This window comes from Odocoileus virginianus, chromosome 11, assembly GCF_023699985.2.
Source record: "Odocoileus virginianus isolate 20LAN1187 ecotype Illinois chromosome 11, Ovbor_1.2, whole genome shotgun sequence".
NCBI lineage: Eukaryota > Metazoa > Chordata > Mammalia > Artiodactyla > Cervidae > Odocoileus > Odocoileus virginianus.
Genome location: NC_069684.1, coordinates 49583448 through 49602088, shown reverse-complemented (window position 1 = coordinate 49602088; position 18641 = coordinate 49583448). Strand labels below are relative to the sequence as shown.

The window sequence follows — 18641 nt, the reverse complement described above, 5'->3', positions numbered from 1 at the left end:
GCCAAGATAAAAAAACTGCATGCTGAGTTAATTTTTTAAAATAAAGTTAAATACTAATACTTATGTTAAAACTACTACAAAGAGTAAATCAATTAAAAAAAAAAAACTACTAAAGAGAAACCAATGTCAAGCAACAGTACGGCATACACACACCAGTGCACCACTTAACATCTTTTTCGAATACTAAAAATGTTCAGAAACCATTTTTTAAAATAAGTTCAAAAATTTTTATATCAAGCATTTTAAGTAAGAGATATATGCATAGGAGATTACGTATAATTTGAAAGACTATATTCAAAATGTACCCATCCCACTGAAACAGTATAATGTGGTGGAAGGGACTTTGGAATCAGACATCCTAGGTTTAGATCTTATCTCAGACACTTCCTAGCTATAGGACCATTGAAACTCTTAGTCTGTTTATCAATAAAGAGTCTTTTCTACTTCAGAGGTAATAGGACAATATTAATGGTAATAACTGTTGGGTCTTTCCTCCGCTCTGGCAGGTTGCCAATGGGCAATTACAGTGAAGCCAGTATGACCCACAGAGACTTAACTACCACTAGGAACACTTAAAAGCAGTATGAGACTGGGTGCTGACAAAACAGGAAATCCTACTTCTGTGATAAATGGAAGTGTTAGTTACTGGTTGGTTCTAATGATAAGAGACTACCAAATTTTAAAACAAAAAAGGAGGTAAAAAGTAGTGTCTACTGCCTACAAATTTTATCCATGTACAGAGCAGTCACCAAAAGAAAATTACTCATGATAAGAGAAGAATGTGGTTTAAAGAATAGTTCATATACTGTTCAAGGAATCTTAAAGAGGAGAAAAAAAAATACAAGCTGCCAATAAGCATCCCAAAACATTCAATTTCACTAGTCAAGGAAATGGAAACTGAAAACATTAGATACTCAAGATGTTGTCTACCATCAGATAGGTCAAAAAAGTTAGGTCATCAAGAGTTGGTAAGAACAGGACAAACAGGTACCCACTCTCAATACACTCATGCTGAAAGTATAAATTGTTAGTTATCTTAGAGGGAAATCAGGCAATATATTCCAAAATTGTAAATACAGATGCCCTATGGTTCAGTAATGCCAATTCTCATCATCTACTCTCGATAAGCACTCCCAAATACACAGAAGGAGGTGGACACAGGAATATTTTCATTGCAGCACTCTTTTCTTATTACTGTAAACAACTTAAAAGTTCATCAATAAGGAAACAGCTAAATAATGTGGCATAGTCAGTCTATGGAATAAATGAAGTAAAGGAAATATCTAGAGTGGGAAATGGCAACCCACTCCAGTATTCTTGCCTAGAGAACCCTAGGATAGAGGAGCCTGGTGGGCTAGAGTCCGTGGGGCCGCAGAGCCAGACACAACTGAGTGAGTGAGCACAAAGGAAACACAGTTAAATGAAAAAAGCAAGCTGCAGAAAACTATATACAATCACACAGCACAAAATATATTATCTTCAATTCTAAGTACGCCCCCAACCCACACTTTAACATCTCTAAAATCAGATTAGTTTTTACATCTATTGTATTTTATAGTTGTAACTGGCAGTTTTTCTTTCTTTACAGTATGTAATAGTAAGTCTTAGAATTGATGAAATACAGCATGTAGCACACCCACATATATATTCTATGGGTACATTTACATGCATGTAAATGCAAAGAAAAAGATCTAGACGGAGTCACACTAAAAAGATGAAAATGAGGAGTAGTGATCAGAGAACTTAAAACTAGAAATATTTTAATCTTTCAGAGGAAAATATTCAGAAGAACAAACCAAACTGTTAAAGAGAGTGGGGACTGAAAAGAATTACATCTATGTACTTCTATATAATTATATATACATATACTTCAATCTGAATTTTTTTCAGTAAGAACTCATCAATACTTGAAAAAAGACAAAACTGTGGCACTGACCTTATTTATATTTAATAAAATTTGTAACAACTCAGAAACCTGTGGACCTGCCCATATGTCTTTGTTACTGAGCAAACAGTATCACTAAACAATTAGTACCAGAAATAGGAACTTCCTCTAAAGTTTTTAGAACAGGATTATGCATAGGTCTATATATACCAACTAAAAGGCAGTTCCCATTTTAAAATCTAACTCTTAGAAGTCTGTTTCAATTAAGAACACTATAAGACCTTTTGTATATTCATTCGTTCAACTTAGTAAATATTTATTGATCCCTTGCATGCAAATCATAGTGCTAGACACCAGGATTCATCACCCTCCTGGAGTTTACAAACCACTGAGCTCAATTAACAATGTGTAACTTGGCAATCCAGTATATAATTATGTCTAGGTGTATATTTCAGGTATAAATACACGGCAAACAAATTATTAAAAATTATACTGAGATAAAGGAACAATTATTTTAGAGTTTAGGAAAAAAAGGTCAAAAAGGTAATAACATGACTTGTTCCAACTGTTTAGGTTGGACCAGGAGATACGTTTAATTTCAAGGTAATATATAATAAAAATAGAGGAAAATAGATAAGTGTAGAAAACCAAAATACATCTTTACATTATCTCTCATGAAAAAACCAACAAGTCTAATGAATTCTTTTCTAAATACTGCCTTGAAAAATTATCTTAGCAAGAAAAACAGTGTTACACCTGTTCACTGCTGCGTTATTTAAAATCTAATTATTCAACAATAACATAATACTTAAATTACAGTAATCCACTGAATAGACTATACAGCTATTTAAAATGACAATATAAGGACTATATATCATTTCAGAGAATACTTATGAAGTATTAATGAAAACAAGCAGAATAAAAAGATACTAAAAAATAATTTTATGCTTACAACCATGCAAAAATGGGTGATTACACATATAGATCTTTCTTTTTAAAAACAAAATTAACCTGCCAGAACTCTGTATTCTAAGATAATAGTGTTAAAAAAATGTGAAATAGTGGCAACTTTTTACCAAAAAGCCTTTTTCAATTTTCAAGATGCTCGTAAGCTTCTTTTAGCATCTACCTTAATTTTGTACATATTAGTCACCAAAGTTTTCTTATATGCTAATTACCTCTCAGAGAAACAGCCCAGACAACTTTCTTCTCACACCCCCCAAAAGTGATGATTTGAAAAACAGCCCCAACCTTGATCTTAGCTTACGAGTTGAAAGATAAACAAAAAAGGTGCCAACTTAACTGTTCATGTTATCTTGAGCCTTACAAAAGAAAAATATGCTGCTGGTGATCTGAGAGAAAAAAAAGAAGATATAGTGAGCCTGAGAAACACTGAGGGTAGACAGCATACCCTCAAGGGTAGACTCTTTGCTTTGTTCCAAACATCAGGATCCCTGGAATTTTGTTTCTCCTTAAAAAAAAAAAAAAAAAGCCTAAATTCTGTTAAAGTGGTTGCTTCAACTCCTTAAATAAAGATAAAGATAAAAATCAATAAAGATAACATCAAATGGAAACTTTATTCACTGAAGACCACTTTTCTGATCAGTCATGTAATACAGCAATTTTCAAATACACACACACACAAATTCTTATTTGCTTCAGGGAGATGATTTGAAGCTGACAGACAGGACTAGTGGGTATGAAAAAAGTATTTTAGGGCTTCCCTGGCGGCTCAGTGGTAAAGAATCTGCCCTCCAATGCAGGAGACATGGGTCCAACCCCTGAGCTGGGAAGATCCCAAACGCTGCAAAGCACCTGAGTGTGCCTCAACTATCAAGAGCCCACGCTCTAGAGCCCAGGGGCCGCAACTACTGAAGCCCGTGTGCCCGAGGCCCCTGCTCTGCACAAGGGAAGCCGCTGCGGCGAGAAGCTCGGGCACAGCAACTCGGGAGGAGCCCTCTCTGTTAACAGAGAAAAGCCCACACAGCAACCAAGGCCCAGCACAGCCAAAAACAAAATCAAAGTTAAAAGTACGTATTTTTTTTAAAGATGGCTCATATAAAGTTACTTTAATGGAGGGAGGGTCCATTTCTTACCAAGAGATAAATCTGCTCCTTTACTTCAAATATTCGGCAGTGCAAACTAGAATTAGCGGGCCACAGGAGAGGGTGAGTCAACAAGGAAACTATCCACTATTCAGCAAAGTGTTAGTCTAACCTTGACCCTAAAAGGTGACTCATCAACGGGGGGTGGGGGGTGGGATGGGGTTCAGGATATTTAGATGCCATTTTAACATCTGCCCTTTATATGCCAGACAGGATTAAGAATATACTGCCAATCCATAAAGGCTTTTTCAAAAGAGGAATATGTTTTTAAGTGTTAAGTTCTGGTCAAGCGCTCAAATTTGCTCACCGTCATGAACGCCAGTGCTAAGCACAAACTTTGTTAACAGGCATTCACCGCACCAAAACCATGCCCAATAAATCTCTCTAAAGAAGAAATTGACTGTAAAGGTCAATCTCTGTGAGAATAAAACAGTACATCCATTCTCATGAATTTTACTGGTATTTCCACAGAATCTTTATACATTTGCTAATTTTTCTTTTTTCCCCGTCTTATTTGATTCTCTGAAATGACAAACAAAATTGATAAACCTTGAAAAACTCATCAAGAAAAAAAGGGAGAGAACGCAAATCAATAAAATCAGAAATGAAAACGGAGAAGTTACAAGTGACTCCACAGAAATACCAAGGATCCTAAGAGACTCCTATAAGCAACTATATTGACCGCTAAGGGATTAGTCTCCAAAATTTATAAAGTTGCTTCAGTTGTGTCCAATTCTTAGACACCCTATGGACTCTATCCTGCCAGGCTCCTCTGCCCATGGGATGCTCCAGGCAAGAATACTGAGTGGGTTGCCATGCCCTTCTCCAGGGATCTTCTTGACCCAGGGCTCGAACCTATGTTTCCTGTGGCTCCTGGCATTGCAGGCAGATACTTTCTTTTTTAATGCTAAGCTGCCAGGGAAAAGCCCAGCCACGGGAGGGGCGCGGAAGCATACCAAAAGTTAATACTAATAATTATTCCTAAAAGATCAGATTACAGATTTTTTTTCTTCTCTCACTTTTATTTTCTGATTTCCAAAATGCATATGTACTTTTATATCAAATGCACATATGCTTTTTTCTTTTTATAGCAAACATTTTTAAAAAGTGAAGGCAACTTAATCTTTCAGCCTTTAAGATGAGACTAACAGATCATTTATTTTATCCTGAGAACTATACAAAACCCAGGAGGATAAACCAAGAATCCCAACCACCTTTAGTATAGGACAACCCACATCATGTTGACATTCTAAACCTCAAAGAGAACAGAAAGTGAACCCCCTCACCCAGATCAGTATCATTAGGGAGACTATTACAGTGTTACAAAAAAGTTACCTCTCTCACTTTTCAGGTGGCTCTAGTTCACACATTAGGAGGGTTTATTTAGGTTTTCTGCATTAGATGAAAATAATTTTCTCTTGAATTACTTTTAAACTATATTTTATTTATTATTACTTTTATTTTAAATTTGTCTGTAACGTGAGGCTTGTGAGATCTTAGTTTCCTGACCAGTGAAAACACCACATCCTAACCATTGGACCGCCAGGGAATTCTCTCCCCTAAATTATTTTTTGTTCCAAAAGCATTAAATATTAGCAGAAATGAAGTTATTACCATAACTGCATAGACAGAAAAAGTCTTGCTGAAACTCAAAAATCTTTAGCTAGGGCCGCAGTCCTAAAGGAAAGCTCTTTCAGTCCTGCCATTAAGGCAGAGAGCCATCACCCTTGGTCCCTGCATTTGTAGAGTTAATTAATCCAATCAATTTGGAAAACTGCCTTCTATGGCAACCCAAAAGACAAATATAAATTATGCTGGAAAGACGCTGCAGAGCTATTGTTCAGATGTAAGCGTGTGAAAACACATCAATGAAAAGCAGAAAATGACTACTTCTACTACCTGGAGAAGCTGAGTACAAAGCTGGCCATTTTCAATCAAATGGACTAAAAGGGATCACCTGTTAGCATCTGTCCAGTGATACTTATATTAGAAAAGGTTTATTTTCAATAAAATTGAAGACCAAAAGTCAGGTTAAAAATCTATTTTACCTAAAGGAGACACACTAAAGCAGGGACCAGCTAACTAGATCAACTCTGCCCACAGTTGTTTAAATCCATATATCCTTAACTTTTTCCCATCGGTTTGGGTAACATCCACTTTAACTAGTAGTTAGTCATACTCAGCCATCGTTCTCCCCCGCCCCCTAACTGTTTTTTAAGACCTGTGAGCTAAGAATTTTTTTTAAAATCTTTTAAAAGAAATCTTTTAAAAACAAGCAGAAACAGACAAACAAAAAACAAAGAATATGAAGACAGACCACATACAGTCCTTAAGGTCTAAAATATTTATATCTGACCTTTACTGAAAAATGTTTGCTGACCCTGGACTAAAGGAAGAAATGCAAAAGCCAAACTAGCTTCAATATTTTAAATACTGAATTTAAAAAACTCAAATAAAGGATAGAAAACATACAGTTAAACTTCCATGCCAGTATTCTTGCCTAGGAAATCCCATAGACAAAGTCTAAGCCTGGTGGGCGACAGTAACATGGGGTCGCAAAGAGTCGGACACAACTCAGCAACTGAGTACAAACTTCCGTTAAACCTGGTGAACTGAATATACACAATTACATCTGATCCTCAATGATACCCCACTAAAAGGAATAAGGAAGCTAATTTAGAGAACACTGAAAAGGCTCAGGAATTGAAGATACCAGGTTCATTAAAAGCTGGAGTCTAGATAAAAATAGGGATTTTGGCTTAAAAATTATCTAAAGAGCAGGTACCCCTACCTCCCATTTTGTCTGGCAACCCCAAGCAGGCAGATGGCCTCCTTACCCCTACTTTAGCAGAGGCAGTGTATATTTAGCAGACGGGTATATTTGAGAACACAAATCACATATACTCAGGTGAGGGGACATCAGCCTAAGAGTAAGCTGCAGGACTAAAAAGAGAAAAGAAATGAACATTACCCTAGTAAATGGTAAACGACTTCCACCCATGCTCCCTTCTCCTGTCTAGTGCCAAAATATTGGCAGCTAGATAGATTCATATACTCCAGGCAGGAGAAAGGAATATTTTCATGAAAAAAACTGGCCTAAGATAAAAGACCGGCACGTACTGGTTTGAAAAGTACTGATATTTAGAGATCCTCAATGAAACTTCCGCCTCATTACCTACAATAAAAGCTGTACTCAAGGTTACAGTCGGCTCTCCAATGCCTTATCCTTTAACAAGAATGAATGCCCAAGGATCACCCAACATTTGAGAAAGCTCTCAACATGGTGGGGGGGTGGTGTAAAAGAAATTTTCCAATAGGAAAAAAAAAGTCTAAAAGAAAAGGAATTCCAGAAGAAATTTCAACATCACAGAGAGGTGAAAGAAATTTTCAGGATGACAGGAAGCAGAGACTCAACAAAGGAGAAAGCTAAGACTGGATCAAAAATTTAATAACATCTAGGAGAGATGTTTTTTAAAAAAAGAGTTTACCTGAGAACAAAGAAAACAAATGGTAATTACTTCTAACCACACAAAAGACAAAGAGTTTGCATAAGAACCAAAATATAATCAAAGTGCATGATATGTCTCAGCTGTAAATAACACAAATAGAAACAACTCAGTGATTTAATCACAAATGTGGTATCATAAAACTGGGAGTCTGGGAAGGAGGAAGAGAGAGGCACATATATATAAGTGGCTTTAAAAAAAAAAAAAAGCAGCAGCAGGAAAGTGAAGACAAATAAAATACCAGGAGAAACAGTTAAAATAATATAAAGTGGCAGCCTTGGGGGAGAGGGTCTTGGAGATGGGAAAAGAAACAGGGGATGGCTATTTTTCATTATAAATTTTATATGACAACTTGGCATAATTGCCTTGGTTTCCACTTTGATAAAAATGTAAAATGAATAAACACATTTGCTCCATCTCAGTAATCAGTTCATAAGAGATTACAACATGTGGTAGGCATAATACTACTCCCCTCAAAAGAATCCACATCCTAATCCCCACAATCTATAATATATTCCTGTGAATATATTAGGTTACATGAAAAGGGGGAATTAAGGTTGTAGCTGACCTTACCCTAGACTACCCGTATAAGCATAAAGCAATCACAAGAGTCCTTATAAATGGAAGAAGAGAAAGAACAGAGGAGGTATGAAGACGTTACACTGCTGGCGCTGAAGATGTAAGGAGGAGGTCACATGTGAAAGCATGCAGCTGGTCTCCTGAAGGTGGAAAAAGCAAGGCAACAGATTCTCCCCTAGAGTCTCCAGAAGGAACACAGCCCAGCTGACACTTTGATCCTAAGCCAGTGAGACCCATTCTGAACTACTAACCTCTAGGACTACAAAATAGTATGTGTTGTTTCAAGCCACTACATTTGTGGTAACACATTTTCCCAAGTTAATAAAGACAGAAATGGCTTCTAGATTTGTTGTTGTTCAGCTGCTAAGGCATTTCTGACTCTTTCTGACCCCCATGGACTGCAGCATGCCAGGCTCCTCTGTCCTCCACTATCTGCTGGAATTTGCTCACATTCATTTTAATTGCATCAGTGACGCTGTCTAACCATCTCATCCTCTGCCATCCTCTTTTCCTCCTGCCCCAAATCTTTCCCAGTATCAGGTTCATTTCCAATGAGTAGGCTCTTCACATAAGGTGGCCAAAGTATTGGAGTGTCAGTTCTTCCAATGAATATTCAGGGTTGATTTCCTATAGGATTGACTGGTTTGACAGCAGTCTAAGGCACTCTCGAGAGTCTTCTACAGCACAATTTGAAAGTATCAATTTTTGGGCTCTCAGCCTTCTTTTACAGTCCTACTCTCACACCCACACATGACTACTGGAGAAATCATAGCTTTAACTATACGGATCTTTGTCAGCAAAGTGATGTCTCTGCTTTTTAATACACTTTCTAGGTTTCTCATAGTTTTTCTTACAAGGAGCAAAATCTTCTAACTTCATGGCTGCAGTCACTGTCCACAGTGATTTCGGAGCCCAAGAAAATGAAATAAAAATGTGCTTTCACCTTTTCCCCTTCTATTTGTCATGAAGTGATGGGATCAGATGCCATGATCTCAGTTTTTTGAATGTTGGGTTTTAAGCCAGCTTTTTCACCCTCATCAAAAGAACCCCATGACAGTATGAAAAGGCTTCTAGATTACACTCCTATTAAACTATTTAACTTTACAGTTCTAATAAGACAGCATAAATAATTTTGATAAGTGTTATAATCACAGCCACCAAGCCCAAAGCACTGAATGATTACCCTTCCACCTGAAATTAATTATACAAAAGGTTATTAGTCTCACACATCGATTGTTAGAGTAAGTTTACTGAGAAATATTTTTCTCTTCTCTCTGGAGGGAAAGATAGAGAAACATAATAAATTATCTCAATGTTCTTTCTGGCCTTTATCTTATGAAATGAAAGCTAATAAAATCTATGGGTTGAAAAGGATATTAAAGATAGATGACTGAATTGCACAATCAAAGTTCAAATCCTCTCTACATAACCACTTGGTCTACAATAATTTGTTACCTGGACATATTATATAACTAATGTGAGGAAGGGAGAAATGAAAGTATAGAGTTTCTGTATGTTATGGAAGTTATCAGCTTAGACAGTATAACTATAAAATATTTTATATATGCCTCACAGTAACAGCAAATAAAAAAATCTGAGGTAGATACATAAAAGATTATGATAAAGCAATCAAAAACATAGCCACCTAGCAATTGTTAACGTATGCTTGAACACTTCCTGGTGATGGGAATTCATTGTCTCAAACAGTCTAGTCCATGTTTGGATGGATAGCTCTAATTTTTAGCTCTTTATTCTGATTAGATTCTTCTCAATTTTACCCACAGGGTCTATTTCTAGTCCTTGGCATTAAATAAAACACATCTAATAGATCGGACCTCAAAAACAAACAAACACACACCACAAAATACCACATAGCATACTTGCCCTGAGTTCTCTATTCTTTAGGCAAAATATTTTCAGCTTATTCATTCATACTTAACTCCTAAAGACTTATGTTTAAATCTCAGTTCTGTTATTTACTAAGTACAAAATGCAGATAACCTTTCTGAGCCTCAGTTCTGCCATCAAAAAATGAAGAAAATGACTTCTCTTTCTTGTGAGGGGTGGAAATAACGTGTTCCAAAGTCTTGACACAGTGCCTGCACAGAGCAGACATTCACTAAGCAGCAGCTATTGTGATGATGGCGGGGATTCAAATTCCCACAATACAGAAGTTGCTCTCTTCTGAATTAGCTCCATTTTGTCTTTAACTCTATGAATGATCCCTCAAGCTGAAAGCAGCATCCAGCGATTGTCTGAACTGTGTGGATGAGAGCAGGACCATCTCTCTCCTCTCTCATTCCAGATACTGTATTTCCACCAAAGCAACTGAAGCTCAAATCTGTTTTCTTTTGTGGCCCTATCACTGTTTTCTGGCAGAGAATACACATCGAATAAAAGCCATCTTTCAGAAATATTAAAATTAAAACCACATCTCTCCCATGTTCAATTAGGGGAAAAAGTGATATATTTTTAATATATCGGATATATTTTTGTACTACTTATAAGTATAATAAATGCAGTATTTCTGAGTTAATGAATATGCAACTCTGTAAACTGCCTAGCCTGCATGAAGTGCTTAATAAAAGTTGATTTCCTCCTATTAATTCAACACACTCCATAATAAATTCCTGGTAATCTCCCCTCTTCAACAACATAAGCAGTCACAGGATACCAACTGCTAGGTACTCTGCTAAGAGTTTATAAATAATCTGAATAAAGGAAGGCAGAATTTAAACAACTGAGTGACAGAACCAGAAGTAGTATCCCAACAAAGGTCCGTCTGGTCAAGGCTATGGTTTTTCCAGTGGTCATGTATGGATGTGAGAGTTGGACTGTGAAGAAAGCTGAGCACCGAAAAATTGATGCTTTTGAACTGTGGTGTTGGAGAAGACTCTTGAGAGTCCCGTGGACTGCAAGGAGATCCAACCAGTCCATCCTAAAGGAGATCAGTCCTGGGTATTCATTGGAAGGACTGATGCTGAAGCTGAAACTCTAGTACTTTGGCCACTTCATGCAAAGAGTTGACTCACTGGAAAAGACCCTGATGCTGGGAGGGATTGGGGGCAGGAGGAGAAGGGGGCGACAGAGGATGAGATGGCTAGATGGCATCACCGACTCGATGGGCATGAGTTTGAGTAAACTCCGGGAGTTGGTGATGGACAGGGAGGCCTGGCATGTTGCGATTCATAGGGGTGCAAAGAGTCGGACACGACTGAGCGACTGAACTGAACTGAATCCCAGGTAGTATTCACTCCAGAGCTCAACTTCCTAAGTACTGAAGCAGAGAAGCTCTCATTTTAGCTAACTGATAAAAGTAAACATTATCTCCTTCTGAGGGTTGGTTACCAAAGTGTACTCATTTGCAAAAATTCATCAAGCATCACTTATGATTCATATACTTTTCTGCAAGGGTAGTAAACAAAGGGGAGGCCTCAGGTAGCTATTAAAATCACAATAAAACATCCGTAAGTATAAACATATATATGTATATATCCTTGAATACCCCATATTCAAAGGAAAATTTTAGTTCAGTTCAAATCTAATATGAAATAGCAAATAAGAAGATGTTTAAAAGGCATTATATTCCCGGTGGTAAAATTTTCTTTCTTTGTCTCAGGTCTATATATCCTCCTATGCTATACACTTATACCTAAAGACAATAAAGAAGAGGAAAATATACTCAAAATTTAACAGATATTCAGTAGTAACAATTAAACCTGAAATTATCTGAGGCTAGTCCACTTAAGTCCAGGAGGCAGACACTAATCATATGTGTCACCGAAGAATAAATTACAGCTTTAGAGTAAAACATTAATGGAGCCATTTATAAAAGTTCTTGCAAGTGCATATGTTTAAGGACAAAAGAAAATGGAACCATTCAGTATGTCCATATAATTGCTTCTCTGTTATCAGCAATATAACACCATGTAATAGATAGCAATGTTAGTGGAAATGCATTAACAATTCCATAGAAAAGCTGAGTCTAAAACTTTAGTTCCCTCCAAATTCGACTACAGCTTCCTTTTACATATCATACTCTCAAAAACTTATCACTCCACACACCCCCACCCACACACACACACTCCTAGATCTGTCTACTGAAATAATGACCAACCTAGTAGCAATGAGTGCCCACTGCTAACATCCTGATTACGGTTCTTCAAATGCCACTTTCCATTAAAGGAACCAAGTCTCTTTGGAGAAATGGCTGATTCCAATGGAGGCAGGAAATGCATACGATGAATCTGAACTATTTCATTACACCAGAGAGCAAAGAAGCTATGGAAGACTACTAGTCATGCAAAGGAATTTAGGAGCCAATCTGAAGAGACCTACCACTTGCTGAAGATGGTACAATTTGAGGATCAATAGTAAGAGCTCTCAAAATAGTACCTGATATTTAGCAAACATCTGCTCAATAACTGGTGGTAATTATTAGTCTAGAATTTTAAATGAATGCAACCACTCATCAGCTAATGGAGTGAGGTTATTAGAGAAGGAAAACCTCACTTCTAAGAATTCTAAAAACCAAAAACAACTTCCCAGGTTAACTATAACCAAAAAGTATAAAGGCTTCAGTAAAGGCAACCGATTTAGTCCTTAACCCAAAGAGAGAAGAAAATCAGCTTAATCTTGCTAAACTAGAGTAGGGCAACTTTGCTCCTCCTTTTAAAAACCTTCAATGGTTCCTCACGGTCTGACAAACAGGCTATTTACAATGCCAGTCAAGTTCTTACATGGATATGACACCAATTTAGCTTCCCAGTTCTCTCCATCAAACTACCTAATCCCTACTTGCCATTTCCTAGACACACAGAACTTTCCCTTCCCTGGAAGGGCATCTGCCCTCTGGATCCTCCACACTGTGTTGCAGTTGCCACTGAGGCTTTAATTCCTTGGACTATAAATTTCATAATAGCAAAAGGGAATATACTGTTCATTTACAGTGATAGAACAGATTATGGATAAAACTTTATCCATAGTAAGGATTCAACAACTCAGCTTAGGTGATAAAATGCTAACTTACATTTGCCAATATTTTCACCTATTATTTCACTTTTACCATCAAAAACTAAGAGGATAGGCAGTTGACACAATGGGTTCAGTCACTGGCCTATGATCACTGTGATAGAGACAGAATAAGAAACAGGGTTCCTGATTCTTAATCCAAGTTATTTGCAATAGAAAAAGATACCCATGCTTTCAAGATTCATATTTATTCCACAGCAGAAGATAAACTGTAATGTTATTTCTAATTCATGTGAGATACAAAACCATAAAAGAGTGATTTATTAAAGCCCCAAGACTGATAAAAATGTCAAGTATTATGCAGGAAAAAGTTTTTCACACATTAATTCAAAGGCAGCAACACTTGACTCACCCTACTTTGCATAACCCTTCTGACTGCTTTTAGATCCTTCCTCCCTCCCCCCAACCTATATCAGGAACCTCATATACTAATAGCTTCTTCACTGCTAACTATGTAATGATCCATGCAAAAATGTAGCTTTTAATCTTCAGACTGTCGTTTCTCTTTTAAGTACCTGGATTCCACTTTGAGAGCTTAACTTTGAAACTTCCTGAACTGTATCTATCAATGTAGCTTCTTCTCTTTAAGGTGACTATAACTAGGTTCCTAAATTACTGGTTCCCCTAGGAGTCTTTCCATTTGACAAATTGTTAAAATAATGGGAGGTTTAGAGCACTAAATGTGAGATGTCAAATTTCATTTAATCCAGCCATATGTATCTTTATCTATAAACAAATTGAGTCTGAAAGAAAAAAGTTAATTGGCTAGGAGTAGGTTAATAGAATTGAGAGGGATTTCCCTGACGGTCCAGTGGTTAGGACTTAGTACTTTCACTGCTATGGCCTGGGTTCAATCCGTGGTTGGGGAATTGGGATCACGCAGGCTATTAAGAAAAAAAAAAAAAGTCCTCTGGAGAAGGGAAAAGCTACCCACTCCAGTATTCTGGCCTGAAGAATTCCACGGACTGTATAGTCCATGGGGTCGCAAAGAGTCTGACGTGACTGAATGACTTTAAAAAAAGTAAAAAGAGTCCAGAGCTTCTTGACTCCCAAACAATGCTAGATTTATTGCGCATTAAGTGTTTTAATTTTTCAAAGAAGAAAAATTACTACTACTACCTTCAAATAATACAGACTCAGAAGATAAAATTATCCATTTATTTCTTTGTCATATGGCAAAAGTTAGGATTAGAAGTTCATTCTTCTCTATTCTTACACATTGTTCTGCTAAGATACACTTTAATCTTATCGTACACTGGAAAAATCAGTACCAAGAATAAAAATTTAGAGTAAAATATAGTTATATAAATTCTACAGAAACCACCAGGTTTTTATGTCATCGGTAGTATATCCTCACCGCAGGAAACTCTAAATTCAAGCCAGTGATCTAAGGGTCAAGTGTTCCAAAACTCAGTAGCCATTACCAATTCCCCAAACTAGCAGAGGGCTGAACTCTTGGCCCAACGACCATGAATATTTAAAGGGTAAACTTTTTAATAGAAAAAGGAGTATAGATACCAGAAGGGGAGCTGGGGGGTGGGATGAATTAGGAGAATGGACTGACACATACACATTACAGTATATAAAATAACCAACGAGACCTGCTGTAGAGCAGAGAGAACTCTACTCAATCCTAAAGGGGAAGGAAACCCCAAAACCAGGGGATGTATGCACACGAACAGCTGATTCACTTTGCCGTGCAGCCGAAACTAACATTGTAAAACCATTTTTTACTCCAATAAAAAAATTTTTTTAAATGCAACGAATGGAGAACGACTAAATTTTCTGTAAAATTTATACAAGAAAGACTATCATCAGTTTGCACAATTATTTTCAGAGAAAACTAACTTTTGAATGTATCACCAACGACTCAACTTCAGCTAGTAAAATATGTACTCCAAAAGGTACTCCCTCTGGGGAAAGGTCATAAATATGCTGTTCTGGAATGTATATAGAACCTAGCAACCACTTTTAAAGTTTCATTTGCCGAAATTTCTCCCTTTTCGTCTGCCCCACGAGATCTAAATAGCTCATCAGTCTTTCCCACTGACAAGGTCATGTGACTCACCATTTCACTAAGTGAACCATCATCCTCCCCCCCGAAAAAAAAACAAAAACAAATCCAAGACCACAATTTTGCTCTAAGACAAGATTTACTACAATTAATTCGGTGAGAAATATAGAGGCTACTTTTAGGCCTTAATCTGAGAATCCACTCTTGGACACTGGAAAAATTTTAACCATCGAGAAGTCGCTAGACCACAGCAGCTATCCCTTCTCTAATTTAGAGTTTGACAACTAGAAGGGATTAGCTGAACACTTAACTTCTTTCTCTCTGCCACATGAATACTGCCAGGTGATTAAGCCCTATTCGAGTTTATGGATCCCCAGAATGAATGGAAAGCGTAAGAATGGAACCCATAAAAAAATTTCTTCCACTATAGAAGAGCAAAAATCGGTGGTTCTGACGTGCCAAATACACAAGAAACAAGAAAATGAACGCGACGGTTAAAAAAAAAAAAAACCCAGATAGGGAACCTCTGGGAAAGAGAACTCATTCTTCCATCCAGGATCCTGGAAAACCGAGAAGCTAAATCCAGGTAAGATGCCTGGTAACCTCCGGGAGACAGGACCCGGAAAGCTAAACCAAGGTTCCAGGCCCCAAGGGGTGTGACCTAGTGACCAAGCGCATAGTGACAAACTTCGAGTACCCCCAAGGACAGAGCCCAGCTCCGGTCGCCGGGGTCCTGCACGGGTAGGTCAGGGCTACTCGGGTCCAGTCTCTCCAAGGCCCGGCAGAGGCGGCGGGGGTGGGGCCTGTCCAGCTCACCTTTGAAGAAGCGCAGGGCCAGGCCGTATAGCTCCTCCAGGCCGAAGCCCCAGCGCTGCTCCAGCCGCCGCGCCTCCTCCGCCGCGCCCCCAGCCACCGCCTCCCCAGGCTCTGGCTGCTCCCCTGCGGCGCCCGGGCCCCTGCCGGACCCTGGAGGCGAGGGCGGCGGCAGCGGCGGCGGCAGCAGCGGGGCGCCCTCAGCGCCGGGTCGCTCCTCCGGGTCCGGGCTTAGCGTGAGGCCGTCGACGGAGACCTCAAGTCGCTCTGCGTTTAGCACCGCCGCCATCTCCGCCTGCTGCGCCTCCTCGGCGGGGACAGGCGGCGGCCACGTATCGACTTCCTGCTGACCTCTGACCTCCGCTCACCAACACCGGAACTTCCGCCGCTGAGTAGGCGATAGAGTTCCCGGAGAGGGGCTGCGGCCTGGTGCCCCGCCCCCAACCCGGGGGTCGTCGGTGGGCTGCGCTCCTCCACCACCCGCCCCGCCCACCATCCCGGCGGCCTTCGAACGCCCCATCTCGAGCCTCACCCGGTCCCCTTCCGGCCCTCGTTCTTCCCAAGGGCTGGTGCTACGCCCAGAGGCCCCGGCCCTGCCGTTCTTTGCCGCAGCTCGCGGTGTCCAGCAGGGGCGGGGTCGGATGGGACCCGCGTGCAGTCTGTGCGAAGAGGGTGACTCCTGGCGGGCGACCTACCCTTCGGGTCAGACCCTCCCCATTTGTAGAGTTGTGTGGTTTGGTTGGAGAAACTGTTGGTAACTCTTAAGGAGATGCCCAGCAAATGCCTTTTTTTTTTTTTTTTTTTTCTGAGCAAGAAACAGGCTGCAGAGAAATCCCGAGATTTCTGAGACGCGTAGAGCACATCTTGGTTTTGCGGGAACTGAGCTCATACAATTTGTGGGGTCACTGTTTAGTTAAAAAGCAAAAAGTTAGAAGCAGAGAGTTAGGGAAGTGAATATATAGAATGAGAAAGAATTCACAAGTGACATTTGAAAGGTTAGCAAAACTCACAACCGTCACACAGATAAACCATAAAATTTTTACTAACTGCCTGACGCACTTCTACAGGGTGTCAAAAAATCCAGAAACGTAGTTTTCTTTTAAGATTAAAAATGCTCTTGACAACTACGTATATTTACTTATCTGTGTCTCTAGACTTTCCTGGGTGTTCATTGGAAGGACTGATGCTGAAGCTGAAACTCCAATACTTTGGCCACCTCATGCGAAGAGTTGACTCATTGGAAAAGACCCTGATGCTGGGAGGGATTGGGGGCAGGAGGAGAAGGGGACGACAGAGGATGAGATGGCTGAATGGCATCACCTACCCCAGGGACATGAGTTTGAGTAAACTCCCGGAGTTGGTGATGGACAGGGAGGCCTGGCCTACTGCGATTCATGGGGTCGCAAAGAGTTGAACATGACTGAGCGACTGAGCTGAACTGAACTGAAGACTTTTGGGGCACCGTTTACAATCATTTTTCCCACTGTTTTTGTATACTTTTGATCACTTTTCTATGACAGTTATTTTTTAATGCTTTCTGTAAAGAAAATAGAAAAATCAGTATTGTCTTTTTAACATGGTGATCACAATTTGTTTTTTATTATTGTTTATAAATTTTAGATTCGCAACTTACTACTTTTTTAGGATTATTGTGAAATTTAGGAAAACATGTATGAAGCGTCTCTCATATATGAGCTATAATATTTCAGAACTGTTTGGCTGTTTCAGTGGCAATTTATTGCTTAGTTTTTCTTGGATCTCTAGTACTCTTCAGGGCAAGATTTATCTATGTTAAGACAGGGTCTCCTTAAGATGAATAAAACATGTGACTTCACATACAGACTTACTGTAGTACAACTGCGGTGGAGCAGGGCCATATGCCTGCCTTTTTTCTGTGGAAAACTTTAGCCAAAGAATAAGTTTAATCTGAGAAGTGAGAAATGCTGAAACAAAGGAAAACAGTATAAGGAGACTAAATAATAATAATGTGGTCATCAAGCACACTTAAGGACCCTTAGTTCTTTCTCAAGGGCTATAGATAATATTCTGAGCCATATCCTGTGAGCTGTCTTATAGATACTAAGACATCAGGAGAAGTTAACTGCATGATGACCAGACTGTACCTAGGGCTTGAGCTGCCACAATTCCAAGAAATGACCCCAAAGAAATGGGAACAAGTGCACCCCAGAACTGAAGATTAACTGTACCTAAAAGAACCAAGATGATGCTAGTCAGACCACTGATGACCAATTTGAAGATGACTGTGCTGTTTCTGCATGTAGCCCCCCCCACCCCCGCCCACTCTGTCTATAATGCTCTCACTCCCTGCTTGTTGGGGGGGGAGTCGGTCTTTGGACAGATGTCTGCCACCCTCCCCCCGAGTCGCCAGCATCTGAAATAAAGCAAACTTTCTTTTCTACCAACCTGGCCTGTTGACTGGCTTTTGAGTGCCGAGCAGCTGGACTCCCCACGCATACCTTTCGGTAAAACAACTGCAGGTTTGTTTTCCATAGATATAAGAATTCTAATATATTCCATTTTGTATGATTCACACAAAAACAAAAATACAGCGCACTTGCAGTAGAATATATGACATTACTTAGATTCCTGATGAATGAGAACCTTCATTTTAGGTTAGGCATTGAGAAAATTGATCCCTCCACTGAAGAGTTTTTTACTTTTGAGAGTGGGAAGGATTTTTTAATGGG

General features: G+C 39.1%; 1 protein-coding gene across 1 annotated transcript in view; it reads right to left on the bottom strand.

Annotated features, from left to right (window-relative positions):
• ACBD3 (acyl-CoA binding domain containing 3) overlaps positions 1–16287 on the bottom strand; it is a 38140-nt gene extending 21853 nt beyond the window's left edge. Inside the window, exon 1 of the mRNA XM_020915207.2 lies at positions 15937–16287. Within this exon, the coding sequence (XP_020770866.2) occupies positions 15937–16222 (286 nt within the window). The 5' untranslated portion in view covers positions 16223–16287. The remainder of the gene's footprint in view (positions 1–15936) is intronic.
• Positions 16288–18641: the final 2354 nt, after the last annotated feature.